This window comes from Nicotiana tabacum, chromosome 9 (assembly GCF_000715075.1).
Source record: "Nicotiana tabacum cultivar K326 chromosome 9, ASM71507v2, whole genome shotgun sequence".
Lineage (NCBI taxonomy): Eukaryota > Viridiplantae > Streptophyta > Magnoliopsida > Solanales > Solanaceae > Nicotiana > Nicotiana tabacum.
The window spans coordinates 19553982-19575012 of NC_134088.1; the positions used below are offsets into that span (position 1 = coordinate 19553982).

Below are 21031 nucleotides of genomic sequence, written 5' to 3' on the forward strand. Positions count from 1 at the left end.
ATATATTCTCTTATATATTTTCTTGTAGTATATATATTGTATCTTATGTATATATTGTAGCTTATAAATATATTTTCTTGTAGTATATATATTGTATATTATGTATATATTGTAGCATAATATATTTTCTTGTAGTATATTATATTGTATCTTATGTATATATATTCTCTTATATATTTTCTTGTAGTATATATATTGTATATTATGTATATATTGTAGCATAATATATTTTCTTGTAGTATATTATATTGTATCTTATGTATATATATTCTCTTATATATTTTCTTGTAGTATATATATTGTATCTTATGTATATATTGTATCTTATAAATATATTTTCTTGTAGTATATATATTGTATATTATGTATATATTGTAGCATATAAATAATTCTAAGTATAGACAAAGAAATATTGCGAAAAGAAGCTCATGGGTAGAAGCAATAAATTTTATTACCAAAAAATGACATATCTTTCTTAGTCATCCTTCCCCCAATGGAATGAGCACAACAAGGTACTAATACCACCATTAGAAGGAAAAAAACTAAGGAAGATGTGCCAAAATACAAGTTACATATTATTCTATGTATTATCTCTAACAAATCTCATAAATCCTTCAAGGTTCGGAGGAGGTTGCGTTGGTGGTGGTGGAAAAGAAGCTTGTTCATCACCACTTCCGGGCGAAGCCGAATCCTCCGTAAGTTCCGCTATCATTTCTTCATAAGCTTCATCTATCGCCGGTTGTGCTTCTGCAATTCCAAAGTTTCTTCTTTCCGAGCGGATCCAATCTCTAAACAATACTGATTTTTCCAAGCTATCCCTCATAGACGCTCTATGATCACCTATTTGCAGTCTTGCTTGACTGAAAGCGCTCTCTGATGCAACAGTTGAAGCTTGAATTGATAAAATATCCCGAGCCATCCTTGCAAGAACAGGAAAATGTTTTTCCCTTGCCTTCCACCATTCCAAAAGATCAAAAGAGCCGTCTGGATTCTCCTTTTCAAGTCCCTGAGACAAATAAACTTGAAGCTCATTTAGATGTGAAGTTTCATCATAATTTTCACCTTGAGACCCCCTGAACTCCGTCCAAGATTTAAGAGCTTTTAAGCCCGCAACTCTTTTAGAGGATTGTGAGCTAGACGAAGTAGGGGTTGGAATAGTTGGCCTAGCATGCTCTAAGGCAAGTTGATAAGCATTATAAACTGTTTGAGCGTTAATCTTAATTGAAGCTTTTGCATCTGCAAGTGTCGCAATTTCCTCATTTGAAAGATCTAAAGCCTTATAAATATTTGAATACCAAAAATGAGGACCTCCCAATTTCATTGTAGGATTTAGCATTGCAGCAAGACCATAAATAGGAGGGATAGGAAAAAAATATTTTTTAAACTTTTGTTTCATTTCATTTATAGCAAGTTCATAAATATCCCCACCCTCACTAAATTCAACAAACAAATCAGATAGTGCTGCAATATAAACTAAACAGTTTGAAATAGTAGGATAATATTGCCCAGAAAATGCATTTGTTGCAATTTGAAAATGTTCTAAAAAATCTAAAAGAATTTTAACATTAGTCCAATCTTGAGTGGTAAGCATTTCATCATCATCTTCACCACCTACCCGAGAATTAAACGTTGCATTAATTGGGTTTCTATATTCATATGCTACTACTAAACTTTCGTACATACAATTCCATCTAGTCGGGCAAGGTTTAGGAACCTTTCTTTCTCTAAGGCCATATTCATCACATTTTTTAAAATACTCTCTAAGTCTACTTCTACGGTTTGAATAAAAAAGCCAATTAAGAGCCATTCTAACCTTTTCAATTTCTATGTTTAATATTCGCATACCATCACCGACAATTAAATGATAAATATGACAAATACATCTAACATGGAAAATATTAGTAAATGCAGGATTTAGTGTTGTTGTAAGCATGCCTATAGCACTGGTGTTACTAGAAGCATTATCCATTGAAATTGCCATTATTTTATCGCTAAAGCAAAAATATCTACAAATATCTGCAACAGTGTTAGCTATAAATTTACCTGTGTGACGCGAATTAATTATTCTATATGCAATTATGCGTTTTTGCATTATCCATTCTTCATCTATCCAATGACTTGTAACAGTTAGGTAATCACAATCATTACCACTTCTACCAATATCAGTAGTAATAGAAATCCGATTAGGTATATGAGTAAATAAATAACGCAAATATTGTTCATATTCATGTTTGAATTTATAAATATCACTCTTAACTGTTGCGCGAGGCCAACCTTTATAAGTAGGATTAAACACTCTTCTAATATAATGAACCCAATTAGGATTAGAAGCAAAAGTATAAGGTAAGCACATAACAGTAATCATCTTTGCTAATTCTTCACGATCTCTATTTGGATCGTAATATAAAATACCTCCAGTGACAGTGTTAATTCCTGGTTGAACTAGATTTGAACCTGTACTAGGGTTAATCGCAGAATCTACACTTGTCCCCTCTAGATGCGCTTTCATTTGAAAAAATCTAGCCTTATCTCTAGGGTGTGTTTTTATGTGCCTAGTCAAACTACCTGTGCCGCTACGGTCTCCTACATATTTATGCGACATTAATTTCCCACAAGTTTTACACTTAGCCTTATTTTTTTCTCTTACTTGAGTAAAAAAATTCCAAACTAATGATGTTTCTAAGCGTTTAGCAGGTTCTCTATTAAAAGTAGGAGTTTCTACAGGTGGGTCGACCGGTGCATCACTTGGGTTATTAAGAGGACTAGTAGGTGTATCATCTAAATCCGGTGCTTGAGTTTCATCATCATCCTCATTTTCCTCATTATTTTCTAAGATGGTTTCATTAGGATAAAGAGCATTCATAATTTCATCATCTAATCTATCACCTGGTGCAACATTATGATAAAATTCACTATCGGTAAATTGAAAACAAGGGTGATCACTATCAAGAATTACGGAAGGAGGAGGACGTCTAGGTTGGCGACTACTTTCAACTTGCTTATCTTTTCTAGGTCGGGGAGCCGGGGGAAGGGTAGTTGGTTGGCCACTACTTTCACCGGTTTTATCTTTTCCTTTACCAAACATTTTTTTCAAAGTAAATGCCATATTAATTATAATTATGCAAACTAAACCACACAAAAATATATTATAAAAACGTAAGAGTTGAAACGAGTTTACCGGATTGCCGAACAACTTCTTGAAAATTGAAAATCGTTGAACACTTGAAAACTTCAATTCAACAACTTCACAATTTTTCACGAAATTTCAACAATAAATTAAGTAATTGTAGTAGAGAGATTGAGAGAGATTGAGAGATATTGAGAGATATTGATGAATTGGTGAATAAAAATGAAAGAATGAGGGGGTATTTATAGTTGAGAAATGGGGAAAAGTGTAATTATATAAAGTTTGGGGTTAAAATAAAGTTTGGGGGCCAAATGGCCATTTTTTTAACTTAAAAAACGGTCATATTTTCAGCCCAAACGGCTAGATTTTAAATATGGCCGTTTGATTTTTTTTTTTTTTTTTTTTTTTTTAAAATAGCCGTTGGGCCCGCCAGGCCCGCCAGGACCGGCCCAGGCCCGCCTGCCGGTCCCGGGCCAAACGGTCCCGGGCTCGTGGGCTCAACCATGGAGACCAGCCCGTGACGGGCTCAGAGGCCCACCAAGACCGGCCCACCCAGGACCGGCCCACCAGGCCCACCAGGCCCGTTAGGACCGCGGGCCCGGTCCGGTCCGGTTCAGGCCCGGCCCACCGAGCAGCATTACAAAGGACTACGGCATACACGTAATTCCCATTAGGAATGAGATATACGTTTTCCATTAGAAAACCTTTATAGTGTTTAATTTGGAATTGGACTTATAGAAAGTCCATAAAGTATCTTCCGCAGCCACGTTAACGTGATTTATCAAATTTTCCATAAAGTTTATTTTTGAAGTAAACTTTTACCCTAAGTAAGTCATTACCTCAATCAAATTGGAAAATTGATTTATAGGTGATACTATATAAAGGGTGATGGAGAAAATTTGCCGTATTAAGTCTTGAGAAGAAAAATCACTTTGTGAAAGTGAGAATACAATACAAAGCCAAGCGAGAAAATATAATTACATAAAAAAGTGTTTCTTGTTCTTCTACCGTTGAGTTGGGATTTTTGAGAAAAAATTCAACACAAGTTTTTCATTCAATTTGTTCGCGTGTTTCATTGTCAAAGAGTTGATAGAAAGGATCGGTCTTGGTGTGGATACGCATAGAGTCTTCGCACTATCGAAGACGAGACTCTCTTCACCAGGTACGTTTTAGATCCGATCTTTGACATGTAAATAAATTTTAAATACAAAAAAATCTGCCTAAGATTGTTATTGTGTTCCGCTGCGTGTTACGAACAGCAATCCTTCAATACTCATAAAATTTTCGGTATGTACATTGAATGCACCCGGTTTTGCTACTGTCTTTTTCTTTCTATCTTTGGCATCGTGCACAAACGAAATTTTGAGTATCTAAAGAGAATGGATCCGGCCTTGCGCGAGAGCACGTGAATTAAACGAAAGCACTATTTAACATAGGCTGATTTGAGATTTTAACGTGACGGGATATCCGTATTCTGCTCAATCAGTATGCACTAAAGGCTTTTTGTATTTAGGGTTTCAAGTGATGTCAATTAATTATATTCAAGCTATACACATATTGTATACGGATAAAACGGAGGCTAATGAGTACCCCAATTTTTCGGTGAGACAAACGAAGCAAGGAATCGAAATCGAAGCCATGAGCCTCTCACATCAGGGCCCGAGCAAAACACATGCCCTCGGAGCCATCAAGACCACGCCCCCGAATCCGGTTCGAGTTCCAAGACCTCGGAGAACATTAACAAACGACCACACACGATTAACAAAGAGCCGTGATATCCGTGTATCCGTGTCCAACCGAATATCACGGCGTGAATCCCGGCCCGTATCATCGGTAGATCAGTGATTAGCGAAAAGAAAGATTTTTACCTTTCTTAGAATTGTACTTAGGGTATAACTCTCCTACTATATAAAGGGGAAGCTGATTATTCATTAGGGACACTGTAACAGGCATATCAAAGCAATATACATTTGTTCTCAGTTTTGTTCATAGCTTTTCATAAGTGTTTGGCTTGGAATCGAAGGCAGGCCAATTGTTTGGATCATAACCAATTTTCGGACTGATAATTGAAAAATAGCCAGCATTTACAAAATAGCCACTATTTTATGCGGAGACAAAATCTGAACAAAAATACCCTAGCGGCAACACGAAAAGTTCTGGCATAATATGCTGAATTATGGAACTCATGCGTATAAACTTCCAGCATAATATGTTGGAACTCCAACACATTATGCTGGAATCTCATATGTAAAAAAATCCGAACTCCAGCATATTATGCTGAAATTTTTCCGGTTTTTTAAGCGTGTTTTTGTTCAGATTTTATTTTTACATGAAAAAGCGGCTAAATTTCAATTACTCCCGAAAATATGGCTAATTTTCAATTAGCAATTGTAAATCAAGCTATTCACCCCCCCCCCCCCCCCCCAAAAAAAAAAAACACAAATCAGTGCCTATTTCCAAAGCATACTTGCAATGAAGTAGACATATAATTCACTTCTTGGGAACTCCTATTTCCATAACTTGTCTGGAAGAATTCATTAGACTGGCCAACTTGATGAATTTACAGGTATCAAGGTTTTTTTTCCCACCAAAACTGAATTACTCTGCCATATACATTGCTCAAACACATATTAATAAAGGTGCGGAGGATGATCCATCGCTACTAGTTCCTTCTTCGACCTAGCTTTGATCGCCTTCGAGAATTGCTGGAAGATTGGTTGGATTCTACAGAGAGAACTGACCCTCCTTTCCCATCTGAAATTCCCATGTTTGAAAGTTTTCTTTGAGCTTCAACATAAACTTTCAAGTCGCGTATCTACAAAATTCAAGAAAAAATACATAGCTATAATAAATGGTTAAGAACCAAAATAGGTTGAACAAGAAGGCGACGCCAATGGAATACAACGGAAGTACCTGTTCCTTGAGATCCAGTATTTTCTCGTCCTTCGACTTGAGTGATAACTTTTCTCTAAACATGGAAAGTTAAATACGCTTTAGTCACAGAGCAAAGTAAGCTCCAACGATTAAACTAAGCCACGTCAAGAATAAGCATTAAGAGTTTAAGACACCACACATATCTCTCTAGCCAAGTCACTATGCATCACGTTTCGTGCGTAATGACATGGAAGTGAAACAAAAGACGCATACAAGTTAATTCGGCCAACACATTGGTACACCAAATTGACTAATATCAAACTAAATCAGTGCTCCAGCAATTTTTATTGATGACTGAGATGATAACATAAGCCAAACATATAAATGTACCTTTCTTCAGTTTCTTTACACTTGGTCTGCAAAAGCTGTTGGTTTTTCAGAAGCACTTGATTCCTCTAATACATAGAGTAACTATTCGATCAGTTATTTAGTTTATCTAAAGGTGAAATAAGGTACAAAAAGATCCAAGAAATTTATAAAAATAAACTTTTTCTTGATCAGTCCATACCTCTTCAACGGACTTCGTCTCCTCTGTATACATTTCTATCTTAGCTTGCATGTCATTCATCTTAGAGAAAACTGCCTTCTCCACCACCCTGGATATTGAACTCTCCTTTCCACTTTTTGCCTCCGCTAGTAGAGATTCATAATGCTGAGAGAAACATAAGTCAAACTGTTAATTAACTTTCTTATTTCTCCGGACACTGTTAATTAACTGAAAAGGACTTTTTGGCTCTCTAACTAGCTTGAGTTCCAGTTACAATGCATGTATCTCGAAAACTGCTCAACTGAATAAATGTTATGGCAGGTCAAGGTATCACTTCTTCTTAGATTAAAATAATGCAAGTGCTGATCAACAAAACAAAAGTAGGTTCAAATTTTGCTTACTTGTCTTTGAGCCTCCAGCTGACTAGCAAGAAGATTGTTGTACTCGTCAACAATCTACATTTAGGTAGAATAAAATTAATTGGTTTCGAGATAAGCAGATATTAACAAAGTAACACCAAAAGAGAGAGGACATGGAGGAACTTTGAATTTCAATTGATTCTGAAGAAAAATCATTGCTAACCGAGAATGATATAAGAGAAACAATTACCGAATCAACTTTGCTGGTGAAAAGAGCACCACTAAAACTTGAATCCTCATCATAGCCACAAGTTGTACATTCTCCATCAGCTGCTGTACAACGCGAATTCACAGTAACCAACTTTCCATCACCTTTCGATTGATTCAAGCGGTGGACATACTTGTCGCCTACATAGTCCCAGATTTGTTGGGTTTCCAATTCAAGTGAATAGTGATGCGCTACATCACTCCAATGTTTTATAGCATGCCTTTTCTCATACCTGGGACAAAAACAGGTAATAGAACGACAGGTTAGAGCTATTAAACTACATCAAGTCAATAGCAACTTATGGAGTTTACAAGTAGGGAGTTTAAAAGGGGGGGAGGAAATGTGTTCAATACCTTCCACACCCTACAAAACCACAAATCAGACAAACGCAAAGATTCTTCAACGTTCCACACTCTGAACAGGTAGGTCTCTCATCTTGCTGCTGACAAAGTCGGCAGACCTACAATAGACATGAAAACATTGTGAGTGAACACACTGATACAGACAAATTATGCAAGACAGTTATTTTACCAACACAAATGGAGAAAAAAGAAAGAATTAGAAGTATAAATTCAAGCATGTAAGAGAGTTTTTTGTTGGTTAAGGATAATCTGTAGACATTATAACAGAAGGTGCACATAAGCACTCGCTCATCAACTGAAGTGCATAGATGAAACTAAGCAGTACAAAATCAACTATGGTAAAGACAAAACATATATAGAATTTTTCTTAATATTTGATCAAACCACTTGGATTTCATCATTGTAAATGGAAGTAATGGGAGCAAGTAGACGAACATACTTACTTGGCATGCCAAATAGGTCCACTTTGAGACACAAGAGCACTGAAATGAATGATCACATAATGTACTCTGTATTCCACTTGTATCTTGGTCCAATCTTTCTGAAATTTTCAACATGAATTGCATAAGTTATCAATATAACATATGGAAAAAAAGATACAAAAAAGTTTCCTACTTATAATCAGAAAGACCATAGATATGAATGTCAAAGTTAAAATAGATGTAGCTCATATAAGATCAGATAAAATTAGAAATTATCACATTTACGTAAGGTCAAATAACGCATATAGAAGAAAAACTAAGAGAAGGCCGCTTGAGATAGTTTCATCATGTCCTACATAACATCCAAATGTATCGGCCCTGCAGCCCATAGGTGCGACACTATGATGAGTTAAGGTGTTAAACCTAAAATCTCATGGAGGAAGAGATGTTTTAAAAGACCTACAATGTCTTGGAATCCATGTGGACATAACGATAAACAGAACACAAGGATATCCATAGCAATACCAACTAGTTGGAACTAAGGTTAGTCCATTATTGGCACACTTACATTAGGTTCTCATGTTTGATAGAAGTCCTTAAAGTTTGGTTAGAGATTGCATGACAATATAGGGATATGCATGAGATTTACTCTCTAGTTTTAAAGACTCCTTAATTTGTCCGAAAAGACAAATTGTGAGGTAATTAAATGAAACAAGCTCAAATGCAATACAATGGATATTGAAGATTCATACAACTGATCTAACTAGTTTGGTATTAAGACATAGTTGTTGTATACATTTTCAATTATACAGAAATTTAGAAAAACCAAGTTACTCACCAAGGCACACTGGACACGTTGGCAATTCAGTATAACCAACAGGAGGTGTACTTGCAATATGTGCTGACTCTGCGTATTCCACTGATTGAATAAAGTAAACATGGCAAACCTCAGCCTGAGAAATTGCACAAAAACCCAAAAAAATATAGTCATAATGATAAACATAATAGTAGTCGACAGTAGCAGCAGCAGTCGGGCGGATTTATGGGGATATTATGGGGGCACATGAACCCATGGTCTCTCCGTAAAATTAGATATTTTATGTACATATTTCCTAAAATTGGTATAATATTAATTGTTGGCACCCATGCTCCAAGTTGGATGGTGCACTTAGTTGAATGTTGAGCTATTTACCACCAAGAGGAATAGGGATCAATTCCCACTTAATACATTTTTCCTCCCTTTTTTTTTTTTTAAGTAGTGCATCCATGTACTAGAAATCCTAGATCCGCCTCTGACGACAGTAGTGGTATCAATAAATGGTAAAAACTATAGTAATGACAAAACTTATACTAATACTAAAGATAATACTAATAATAACAACAAGAGTAGCAGTAGATACCTCAGTAGGCCTAAACCTTTTGCCATTGAAGCTACAGTAAAACCCATCAGCAGCCAATTGATTAACAAGATTGATCAATACACTGTAACTATGTTCTATTCCATCATTCCTGAAACAATTCAATAATAAAAAATCTACACAAACCATAGATATTTGTATAGCTATTAAACATTGGAAGTTAAAATTAAATTATTTCTAAATAGAAGAAATTATCAAACATACTTGAGGAAGAGGACATGAGAGAAGTCAGCAATATGGGTCCCACAAAAGAGGAGGAAATCATCAGGGGAGAGGTAATTTGGGACAGCAACAATAAAGACGGTGGTGGTGCGAGCAATTGGGTTAGAAATAGTGGTGGAAGAGGGAAGGTGGCGGAAAAGATGGGCGATCCCTCTAAGTTCTGATAAGCTTAGGCTGCTGAGGTTATTGTTAGGGTTTGGGCTGTGTATGGCCGAGGAAGTGGTGGCGACGGTGGTCGGAAGAGGCTGTGGAAAGTCGACGGTGTGGATTTGGAGGGTGAACATGGTGTTTTTCTGTAGGTGTTTAAATTGGGAATTAGGAATGATCTTAAATACTCTTCCATTGTGCTCGACTGAAAAAAGAAATAAAGATGGAGTTTAATTTGACACATATAAATTATATTAGTAATATTGATATGTTAATAATATAAATATTTTTAATTAATTATTCAAAAATCTAATTGATAAAAAGAATATATTGTTATAAAATAAAAACCGTAAAGTAAAGACAAGTATAGAGAGAAACTGATATATTATTCAAACTTTAAACTTATTTTTATAATTAACTAAAAACTCCTCTATTTATAGAAGAAAGGAAGCTGCTGTGTAAGCTGCTATTGCAAGCTGCTGTGCAAGTTGCCACTGCAAGTTGCCGTGTAAGCTGTTTGTAAGCTTCTACTGTACCGGATATAGATAATCTTCTACCGGGGTAATGTTTATCCATAACGGAGTACCAAAATGATAAGCTTCTTCAGGAGACTTATTTCTAATAGAGTACTAAATAGATAAACATATTTAAGGCGGAATCCCATATGGATAAGTTTCTTCAGGAAGCTTATTTACAACGAAGTACTAAATAAATATCCATAATATAATATATTTATAATACTCCCCCTTGTATGTTCATTAAAAGATATTGTGCCTCGTTAAAACCTTATTAGGAAAAATTCAGTGGGAAAAATCCTAGTGAAGGAAAATGAGTACACATATTTAGTAATACACAATTCTAGCTGCCTCATTAAAAATCTTACAAGAAAAACCCCATGGAAAAAATCTTAGTAAGGAAAAAAGAGTACAACGCGTATTTCATTCCCCCTGATGAAAACCTTATTCCAAATATTTGAATCTCCGCATTCCAATCTTGTATACCATCTTCTCAAAAGTTGAAGTTGGCAAAGTGAACAAATCTGTTGGGTTGTCACTTGAACGGATTTGTTGCACATCGATGTCACCATATTTTTTTGAAGATCATGTGTGTAGAATAATTTTTGTGAAATGTGCTTCGTTCTATCTCCTTTTATAAATCATCTCTTTAATTGGGCTATGCATGTAGCATTGTCTTCGTATAATATTGTGGGGGGTTTTTATCACATTCCAACCCACATTTTTCTCGAATAAAATGAATCAGAGATCCCAACCATATGTATTCCCTACTTGCTTCATGAATAACTATTATCTCAGTATGATTTGAAGAAGTAGCAACAATAGATTGCTTTGTGAAGCGTCATGATATGACAATACCTCCACATGTAAATATATACCCGATGTGAGAATGAACTTTATGGGGATCGGATAAATAACCTGCATCTGCACAACTAATATGATCTGCACCACCTTTGTTAGCATTAGCAAGATACATAAGTGCACTAATTGCACTGAGATAGAGTATTTCAGGACTAAGGAGTTCCTCATCCTCCTCTAGAGGTCGAAACGGATCCTTATTCACTTCATGTGATCGAACACCCATTTGGTGTACTTAATGAATGTGTTTTGTCCATGTAAAAGTGTTTTAAGACCTTTTCTGTATAGACAGATTGATGGATAAAGACTCCGTTTGCTAAATATTCAATTTACAGACTAAGACAAAGTTTTTCCCTTTGGAGCTCTTTTAGAGTTCCTATGATATTTATGACATTAACATAAAGTATAACAAACTATGATGTTGTTTTCTTTGTAAAAATGCATGGACAAATGCCATCATTTACATAACCTTCATTCATCAATTCAGTGAGGCGATTATATCACATGCGCCCAGATTGATTTAAACCGTATAAAGATCTTTGTAATATGATTGAGTACATTTCACGATACTTTGAACTATATGCTTCAGGCATTTAAAACCCTCCAGGGATCTTTATATAGACTTAATCAAATGAGTCATATAGGTTATGACTTGCATATAGATGGCATGACATCTTCAAGTGTCTGGACTACAGGTCTGATTCTCACAATCTTTTATAATATTGTAAACTATATTGTATCAAATATATCGTCGACGATCATTTTGTATCGGTTCCTAAGCGACATAACTTGTTGAGATCTCATCACTTTCTTTATTTTCAGGTACATGAACTTTTTCGGGAGTTTCATGAAATGTTATGTCGTGGGCTCTTCTAGAGCTTATTTCCTCCTCATTTTGATCATTGGCTCCTACTATTTTTCAAGGATTGTTACCTTTGGAACCGATTGGTCTACCACGCTTCATGCGTACAATAAACTCTATCCTTCAGGGACTTTAATTTTAATAGGAGCATTTGCAGCTGAAATATGATATTTAATTTTGGATCAGCAAATGCTTCTGGCATTCGACTTGAATTATCTTCTAAGTGAGGATCATATTAATGATAATTTGATTCATATAGCATATTTTCCAGCTGTTTATTCCATCCTCAAATATTAGAAAAACTAATACATTCCCCAATCTTCTTTGAAAAATCTATCTTTGTGCATTGTGGTAGAAAAATTAATCATATACCACACATCAAGAGTTATTAGATAGTAAAAATATTTGATTTCTGATCCTAAACCAATTGTGAGGGGAGGACTTATCATATATGTTGGTCTGATGCATACAAGTGCTGTTATATGTAATTTAGAAAATCTTAGACCAACACATGAGACTTTGTTCTCATAAGCAATAGTTTAGCCATTAATAGGAGGTATTCAATGCTAAACTAGCTTGGATATAACCATCATCATCAAGATGAACTATCATGATTTTATAATCTGAAAATTATGCTTTTAATTGAGAAAGACAATTTCAAATGCCAAACTGCAGGTTGACAATAAACACACATGTAACCATCTCATATATGGATCTATAAGTGGTTCACATGATAGGTGAATTGGCCCATATTTACCTTTTATATATTCTAGAATTCAGGGATTTTAGTCCCAACTTTAGCTGGTATAATCAATTTATTATGAGAACAAGCAACACAAGAGAATTTTTGAAGAATCTTCTAGTTCTTCAGTAGATGCTTATCTGAATTCTCAAATAGCTCATTTAAAAATGGCAAATAAAAACTTTAAGTTTATCATGGCATGTGCTACCTCTAAGTAAACTTCTGGTTTACTATGACATAAACTTTTGCATCAGTAAATTTATGATTTACTGTGGCTACTTTTGTATCAGTAAATTTTTGGTTTACAGTAGCTACTTTTGCCTCAGTAAAATTTCTGGTTTGCTGTGACTGCTTTTGCATTAGTAAGCTTCTGGTTTACTGTGATACATGATATAGTACAAATTAAAGAATAAGGCGGGTCACTTCTCACATACATATTATTTTACCCCTATGATTGTGGAAACATAAAGATTTTTAATTTTTCAGTCATTTGTAGTCTCAATATGATAGCCATTTATTAGTAAACTTCAGGTTTACTATAACATATATTTTGACCATAATCATATAATATGAATGACATATTTGTATATAAGCTCTTCGAGAGCCTTTATTTATTATCCACAATCTAATATTTATCCGACACTACTGGTGTCATGTGTCTTCTAGACAAACAGTTAGATCTTCAGAAGCTTTTGATAAATTTTGTACTACCAAATATTATTCAGACACTTCTAGTGTCATGAGAGAAAATCATAATCAAATGAACAATATAAAGATAATTCTAAATTTATAAATGACGAAAATTAAGAATTTTAATATTTTTTTTACCACTACATAATATTTTCCTTCTTTAGGAGGAAATTTTAATTATTTACTACTTCAGGAGAAATATGAAATATGAAATATTGAAAATATATTCTCTCAATCGTACTACCTCTTCTGGAGGTGAATCGTAATATATTTACATCAAGAGCGCGTTCATATTTAATATTGTCACATTCACTTTAGGAAATGGATTAATATTATCAAAAGTTCTCTTCCTTCAGGAGATAGAACATAATTATTCGAGCGTGCATAATCACATCAAATTGTGATACTTCGAACCTCTTTTAAGATATTTGCTACTTCAGAAACAAATCGATGTATGGATATAATATAGAGAATTTTCTCTAACTTATCTTCATTGTAACCATAGTAAGCCTAAATTATCACTTCTGGTGGTCATATGCATATAACACTTCTGATGGTTAACAAAATTTAGTTACAATGAGATATATGAAACATAGCCACTTCTGGTGGCCGTACTCTGCTGGAGTTCAAGTGAACCATGAAGTTAAGTCATAACGAGACTTAGAAAATATTACCACTATTAGTAATTATATATTTCTCATAAACTCTGCTGGAGTTTAGATGGTTCTAACATTGTTATTCACTTTGTAATCTTTTACGGAGATGAAAACATGATGAAAACAAGTATATAAGAAAAATAGTTGTTATATGCTAATACGTATACAAATCACGTAACATAGCAAGTTGATTCAATATCTATTGTCTTCTTAACCTTCAAATTTGTATTTCAAATTACAATATACCTGCAAGTCCTGCATCACTAGTTGCTTAGAATTAGCACGTGATGGACATAGATAATAGATAATAAGCATAATTTTTCAAGCTCATGAAGGAAATCAAATTAAAATTATTAATTAATGAGCCTTATCTTTGAGAAATAACATCAGAAGGATTTCATCTCTTCATAGAGTTGGAAATTAACAAAACCAACGTGTTGTTCACAACTCCAAGGATGTAATTTTCCTCAAAATGCTCTAAATGAACTCGGTTTGACCACGCACACGGGCAGTATGTTGCCTCACAGTCAGGTAGTGATAATGAAATTAGAGACTCGTCCTGATAACGTGTTATAAAATAATGACTGTAAAGTAAAGACAAGTATAGAGAGAAACTGATATATTATTCAAACTTTAAACTTATTTTCATAATGAACTGGAAATTCCTCTATTTATAGAAGAAAAGAAGCTACTGTGTAAGCTGCTACTGCAAGCTGGTGTATAAGCTACTTGTAAGTTGTTGTGTAAGCTGCTATTGCAAGCTGCTGTGTAAGCTGCTTGTAAGTTGCTACTACAAGCTGCTTGTAAGTTGCTTGTAAGTTGCCATTATACCAGATATAGATAATCTTTTACCGGGGGTAATGTTTATCCATAACGGAGTACCAAAATGATAAGCTTCTTCAGGAGGCTTATTTCCAATATAGTACTAAATAGATAAATATATTTACGGCGGAGTCTCATATGGATAAGCTTCTTGAGGAAGCTTATTTACAACAGAGTACTAAATGAACATCCATAGTATAATATATTTATAACAGTTATCACATTATGATCTTGTTCTTTTTATATTCGATAACTTTCTCAATTTTTTTATAAGAGATTTCAAAGTTGTAGATTCTAGATTTTGAATATTTGAAATTTAAATAGTCATAAAGTGAATAACTTAATCTAATTAAATTCTGAAAAATGATCAAATTGACATAAAGTGTCGAGCAAATGGAGAAGATAATGGGGATATTGTTGCTACAACTAGGTGAATTTTAAAATGTTACATCTTGGTCCCTAAAGAACTCCACTTACCTTCTCTTGTCGTTGGGAATAGTATTTTGATCTTAGACCCGTCTTACATATAAATTTCAAAAGATAAATTTTCAAATACTGCGACGTGCTTCTTTTGATGTAATTTATTTTCAAGTTTTCTATTGACCAAAATAGTTGTTATATGAGTATCTTATTTCGGTTATACACACTTCTCTAAAAATAAATTAAGTTTTTCACTCATATAAAATGGCTTATTTCATTTTTGACCCAACTCTTTAGTCACCCAATCTCTTTTTACAAGCATGAAAACATGAGCAACCTGGATTGTGATCCCTCCCTGTATTATTTAAATTTAACTTGTTTTAACTTGCTCAAATTCAATCCAAAACGCTCTAATATATGAATCAATTGTTTGAGTTGTCGACCCGTAAAACGATATAGTTGAATTTATCGAGTAATTTATAGACAAGCGAATCGATTTGATCAAAAAATAATAAACAAATAAGAACGAAAGTTAGATTAGCGCATGAAGTTAAAGGAAATAACAAGCCTGGCTAAGGACTTAGCCTTTCCGATGATCAGAGCAAGAAGTATTTCAAGTGTTTGACTTTATTGTAGTAAGAAAAAAGGTTACAACTTTTGTGCGCAAAATGTTTTGTCCCCTACAATGGTTGTTAATCCTGTTATTTATATTCCTACTTAGGGAGACAAGATCCTAAAATCAAGCTCCTCTTGAATGAGAATAAAAATGTCATTGATGGGCGTATAACGACTGGCTTTGAATGCAGATATTCTTAGTAACAACTGCTCATTAAATGCTTATCCGATTTCAAGCTTTTGAATCTCTATTTTCGGCTATGCTTCCTTCGGTATCCACTCGGTACCAGTTACATACTTCGCACCCGGTGCCAGTTATTTGTCGACTCATCTTTTGCCTGTCTTTGGTTTCACGTGGTACTTTATCATTCGACCACCTGTTATCAACCAATTTCACCCCATATAGATAGCCCCCCTATTTTTTAACTCAGTGTCACCGGGAAGAAGATGAAGATTCCTTTCTTGGCGGAAAAGTTTCTAATAGTCTCTGACACTTGAAAAGACGCACGTCTTCTCGCATATAATACCCTGATCACGTACTGCCCCTTGATTCAGCAAATATTTTTACCGGTTTTTGAGGTAATTATGACCACGATTTTTGCCGTCTATAACTTCTCCGCTACTCATCATTTTTACTTCTTCACTTTCACTACTTATACAACTCTTTCTCTTTATCTAAATTTCCTTAGAACCTTTTCTACAATATTCAACTTTCTCAGTAAGAATATCTTCACCAATCTTTTACCACCATGTCTTCTTATACTGCTACCTTCGAAAATACTAGCCTTCTCTTCGGTGGAGACCCAAAGAAAAATAAAACCAAAGAGGTAGACATCGAGTCTGAGCCTCCAACTGTAAACACCACTATACTACTTCATCTCAGCACCGCATCTGATCTCCAAGAACAAACCGCATCTGCAAATTCCCAAAGCAGCAGGTTTTAGCCAATTCGCAGGTACCCCTCCTCCATTCGACCTTCTAGTATCCATGTTGTGAAGGAGGACTGCAACTGCTCCAATGTCAAAATCCTTGCCCCAGATGGGGTAGAAAGAGTTACCTACTCCAGAGAGGGGGGTTTATGTATGTCTATACATATCCCTTTACTTTGGGTCCCTTCACCTTGGGGTCGAGTGAAGGACTTGACCCAATAATACTGGAATTTTGCCACCGGTACCAGGTCTGCTTGGCACAAGTAGGACCATCCATATGGCGCACAGTGGCCTGCCTTCGTCAGTTGTGCATCAAAACAGGGGAAACCCTAACTCTCACACATATGATGAATCTCTACTCCCCTAAGAATATTGGTGGGGGAGTGTTAAACTTTAGCAAGTGTGGTCACCACGCTCTTCTCACCAGCGTAGATGATGACAACGACCGCAGATGGATGAAGCGGTTCGTTTTTATTACTACCAGGGACATCATCCTGGCCATAGTTCCAGCTTTCCCCGAGTCGTGGAATCATTTCCGTAAGTCTTTGGTTATTCATTTTCTTTCTTCGTAGAAATATAATTTCTTGTTTTATTGATTGATTTTATTTTTACTTCCTTTGTTTCAGCTACTTGCTGGAAACCACCACGGGTTCACGGTCTGGACTGATGGGTTCAGAAACTTTTGGATATTACAACTCCGAAATCTCGACGGTGGAAAGAGATGGCTCCCAAATACGGGTGGAGAGCTAAGAACCATGATGAGCGAAATTCCTCTTTCTTTCAATCTTAATAGTTTAAAAGTAATTTACTAATTGCCTTTTTGCTTGTATAGTGCTTCCGAGGGGTTCTATCGTGTGCCCCAATATCGACGTTCTTGATGGCCCCGAGGAGGCAGAGAGGGTGTTGCAAAATGCCCTCAACCAAAGCAGGGCTCGTGGGTCCGCCCGAGCCTCCGGTGAGGGTGCCTCCTCTGGGATTCTCCAGCCTAAGGATAAAAAACTGAAGATGAGATGTTCCTCTTCAGCTGGGACTTAGGAGAAGAGAATAAAGAAAATACCAACCGAGCCAGCCACAATAGTCCTCGATGATGAAGAGGAAGCCAATGATGAAGAGGTTTTCCTTAAAAAAGAAAAAGATCTTCATCAGCTCAACCAGATGATCAGCCGGAGGAGCTCGAAAATCCACCGTCAGAGGAAGTTCCGGCGCTTTGATGGGAGATGGGTTTAGTCGATAATGCTGATTCCCGTTTTCTGATCTCTACCGATGCTTTCGGTGTGAGGAGTTCGACCCCTGACCTCTCTGTCACCGATTGCTGAGCCGGCCACAACTGTCGTCCCCGCCGTACCAGCTACCTCTTCGACATCTACACTAATAGCTTCCTACCCATTGACACCAGCTGTCCCTTCTCCACCAGCACCGACTGCTTCTCCTCCATCATCATCAGCTGATCAAGCAGGGAATGTGGCCCCTCCACGAACTCCTGATCACAGGAGATTGGGGAATAACTATTCGTCACCTTCCCAAGATCCTCGTGGAAGGCGAAGCGCCACTCTTTCGGTTTTGAAGGAGTGTCATATTCTTTCAAAGCCGGTAGAGCTCGCCAATTATCTGAAGCCATTGGCTTCATCGAAAGATTGGAAGAAGATGGACTCCCTTTCAGGGGAGTTCCTCATAAATAACAGCATGTACTGCTCGGGCACATGTAACAGTCTCAATCTTTCCATCTTTTTCCAATTTACATTTTGAAGTAATAACCTTGGTTTTATCCTATCTTCAGGCCAACTTTCTTGCCTCCGAGGTTCTGCAGAGGTTGATTCTGGATAAGCACGAGCTTGCTTCATAACGAGACCAACTGTTGGCCGAAAGGAATCACTTTGCTGAGCGCCTCCTGGTGCTGGAGGACAAGGTTGCTCAAATGGATGAGCTCGAGGACCGACTGCAACAGTCGGAGCAAGACAGGATGGCTCACAGCCAAGAAGTCGCCCAACTTCATAAAAATCTAAAGGAAGCAAAGGCTAAGTGGATGAAGCTTCATGATGCTGTTACTGCTGCTGCTGAACGTGAATCAGCCTTCATGGAATAAGTTAGTAATTTAGAGGCTGGTTTGCATGCCAAAACTAAGGAGGCCCATGCTGGTGAGGAGAAGAGGGCCAAAATAGAAGAGAGGCTCAAGAGAGTAATGGAGCAAAACCGGCTTCACTCAACCACCATTGTTGAGCTTGATTCCTGACTTAACGCAATGAAGGCTGAAAATAAAGAGCTCCAGTTCAAAATTGACAAACTCCGATCAAAACTCCAGGACCAAGAAGATTCCCTCATTTTCGAGAAGACCTATGCTGTATATCATCTGAAGAGGAAGACTTTGTAAGAGGCCAAAGTAGGCATTGCCAACATTGATGATTGCATTACTAAAACCCGGGAATTGGAGTTAACTGCTCGTGAGAATATTCTTGATCGGCCCGCTGTAACTGACTTCTCGAATACTAGTTCTGAGTATTCGGGAATCGAAGGGGGGACCGAAGAAGATGAAGGCCCCGAACCGGCAGTGGACCTCCCTTCTTCTACCGGGAGAAATGAATACCCTTCTCTCCCTTTGGGTTCTAGCAGCAAAGAATAATGTATAATATTTTATTTTATCTTTTGTAATTATGCCAAAACGTTTTACTAAGTTTGGCACTTTTATAAATAAAAGAATTTTTTTTGCTTAAATGTTGTGCAAAAATATCCTTTTCACGTTCAGTTGATAGAGCTTTTGATATATTTTTTTCATCCGATAGCTTTTGATTCCAGGCATAAATTCTTCCAGGACCTACCCTTTACTATGAGGGTTTCATAAGAGAGTGCCCTTAGGTTTATAGTGCTCTTGAAGAAGATGTCTCATGTTCATTCAGGTACAAGCATTTGAAGTTTTTGTTAACTTTCAAATGATAAAATAAATTAACTCATCATTTGGACAAGAAATAAGATAAAAAGCTTTATCCCTCTATCTTTAAAAGTACATAGGCATTCATTTACTTAAGTAAATAAAGTTGTCAATATATGTGGCTAACTTGTACAACTTATTTCTAAAGAGCTGATCATGCAGTCTCCAGTCCTAATAAGACATTGATCCATGTTCTAGTAGTCCCCGATTTTCGTGGCACTCTTGGTGCCGTATCATGTATTACTCCCCCCAATGTTTGAATGCTTAGTATGAGAATTCGAACACTGAAAGTCTTGCATTTACCGAAGGTCATTTTTTCATTTATTTTGCTGCTCCATTGGTGGAGACAACTTGTGAACAGTTAAATAATTTGTTTCGGGAGGCGAAATTTTCCATCAAACCAAAGATTATTTAACCATCCACAAGCTGGTTGCCACGCAAATTTTAGTGCCTTGATATTGAAGGTCTTGCTTTTGCCGATGATCCTCCCTTCGTAGTATGCTTTACGTTGCTGCCTCGGTAAAAACCTTACCAGAAAAACTCGATTGGGACAAAAACTGGACGAAGGAAAAAAGAGCGTAGCGCATACTTTCAATACCAGCAAGGATCTTCAACGATAGTGTCGTTTGAGGTGAGTCACGTTGCAGTTACTTGGTAGTTTGACTCCATCTTGATTTTCCAATTCATATGATCCTTTACGAATCCGGTAAGGACCTTCCCACATTGGTCCCAGCTTCCCGGCGTTGACTTCTCGAGTACTTTGAGTAGCCTTCCTTAGAACCAGATCTCCCACTTTGAAATAACGGAGATTCACCATGTGATTGTAAAATCCTTCTATCCTTTGCTTTTGGGCCACCATTCTCACGTATGACATGTCCATGTGTTCTTTAAGCAAGTCTAGCTTTAGCAGTAATGCTTCATTGTTTGATTCTTCGTTCTCTTGGGAATACCTCAAAGTCGGCTCCCCCACTTCCACCGGTATTAGAGAATTTGAGCCGTATATGAGAGAAAAGGGTGTTTCACTCGTGCTCAACTTCGCCATGGTCCGATATTCCCACAACACACCTGGTAGCTCATCTGGCCATTTGCCCTTAACATCTTCTAACGTTTTTTAAGGTTTTGAATGACTATCTTGTTGGTTGACTCTGCCTTTCCGTTAGCACTTGGGTGATATAGTGAAAAAGTAATTCATTTGATCTTTAGCCCTTCTAACAACTTTGTGACTTTTAAACCTAAGAACTGCAACCCGTTTT

The 21031-nt window shown here is 36.4% G+C and overlaps 2 protein-coding genes across 2 annotated transcripts; both read right to left on the reverse strand.

Annotated features, from left to right (window-relative positions):
- Positions 1-5580: 5580 nt before the first annotated feature.
- Positions 5581-9923, reverse strand: LOC107812568 (BRAP2 RING ZnF UBP domain-containing protein 1). The gene is made up of 11 exons (XM_016637715.2): positions 9582-9923; positions 9360-9468; positions 8798-8912; positions 7981-8078; positions 7529-7635; positions 7158-7407; positions 6950-7003; positions 6570-6713; positions 6392-6456; positions 6041-6095; positions 5581-5942 (listed from the first exon to the last, which is right to left on the reverse strand). Exons 1-11 carry the CDS (start codon positions 9881-9883, stop codon positions 5790-5792), a joined length of 1452 nt encoding a protein of 483 aa, XP_016493201.1. The 5' UTR covers positions 9884-9923; the 3' UTR covers positions 5581-5789.
- Positions 9924-20388: 10465 nt separating this feature from the next.
- On the reverse strand, positions 20389-20820 carry LOC142163810 (uncharacterized). The gene has a single exon (XM_075220955.1). The coding sequence runs from the start codon at positions 20818-20820 to the stop codon at positions 20389-20391; it is 432 nt and encodes a 143-aa protein (XP_075077056.1).
- Positions 20821-21031: the final 211 nt, after the last annotated feature.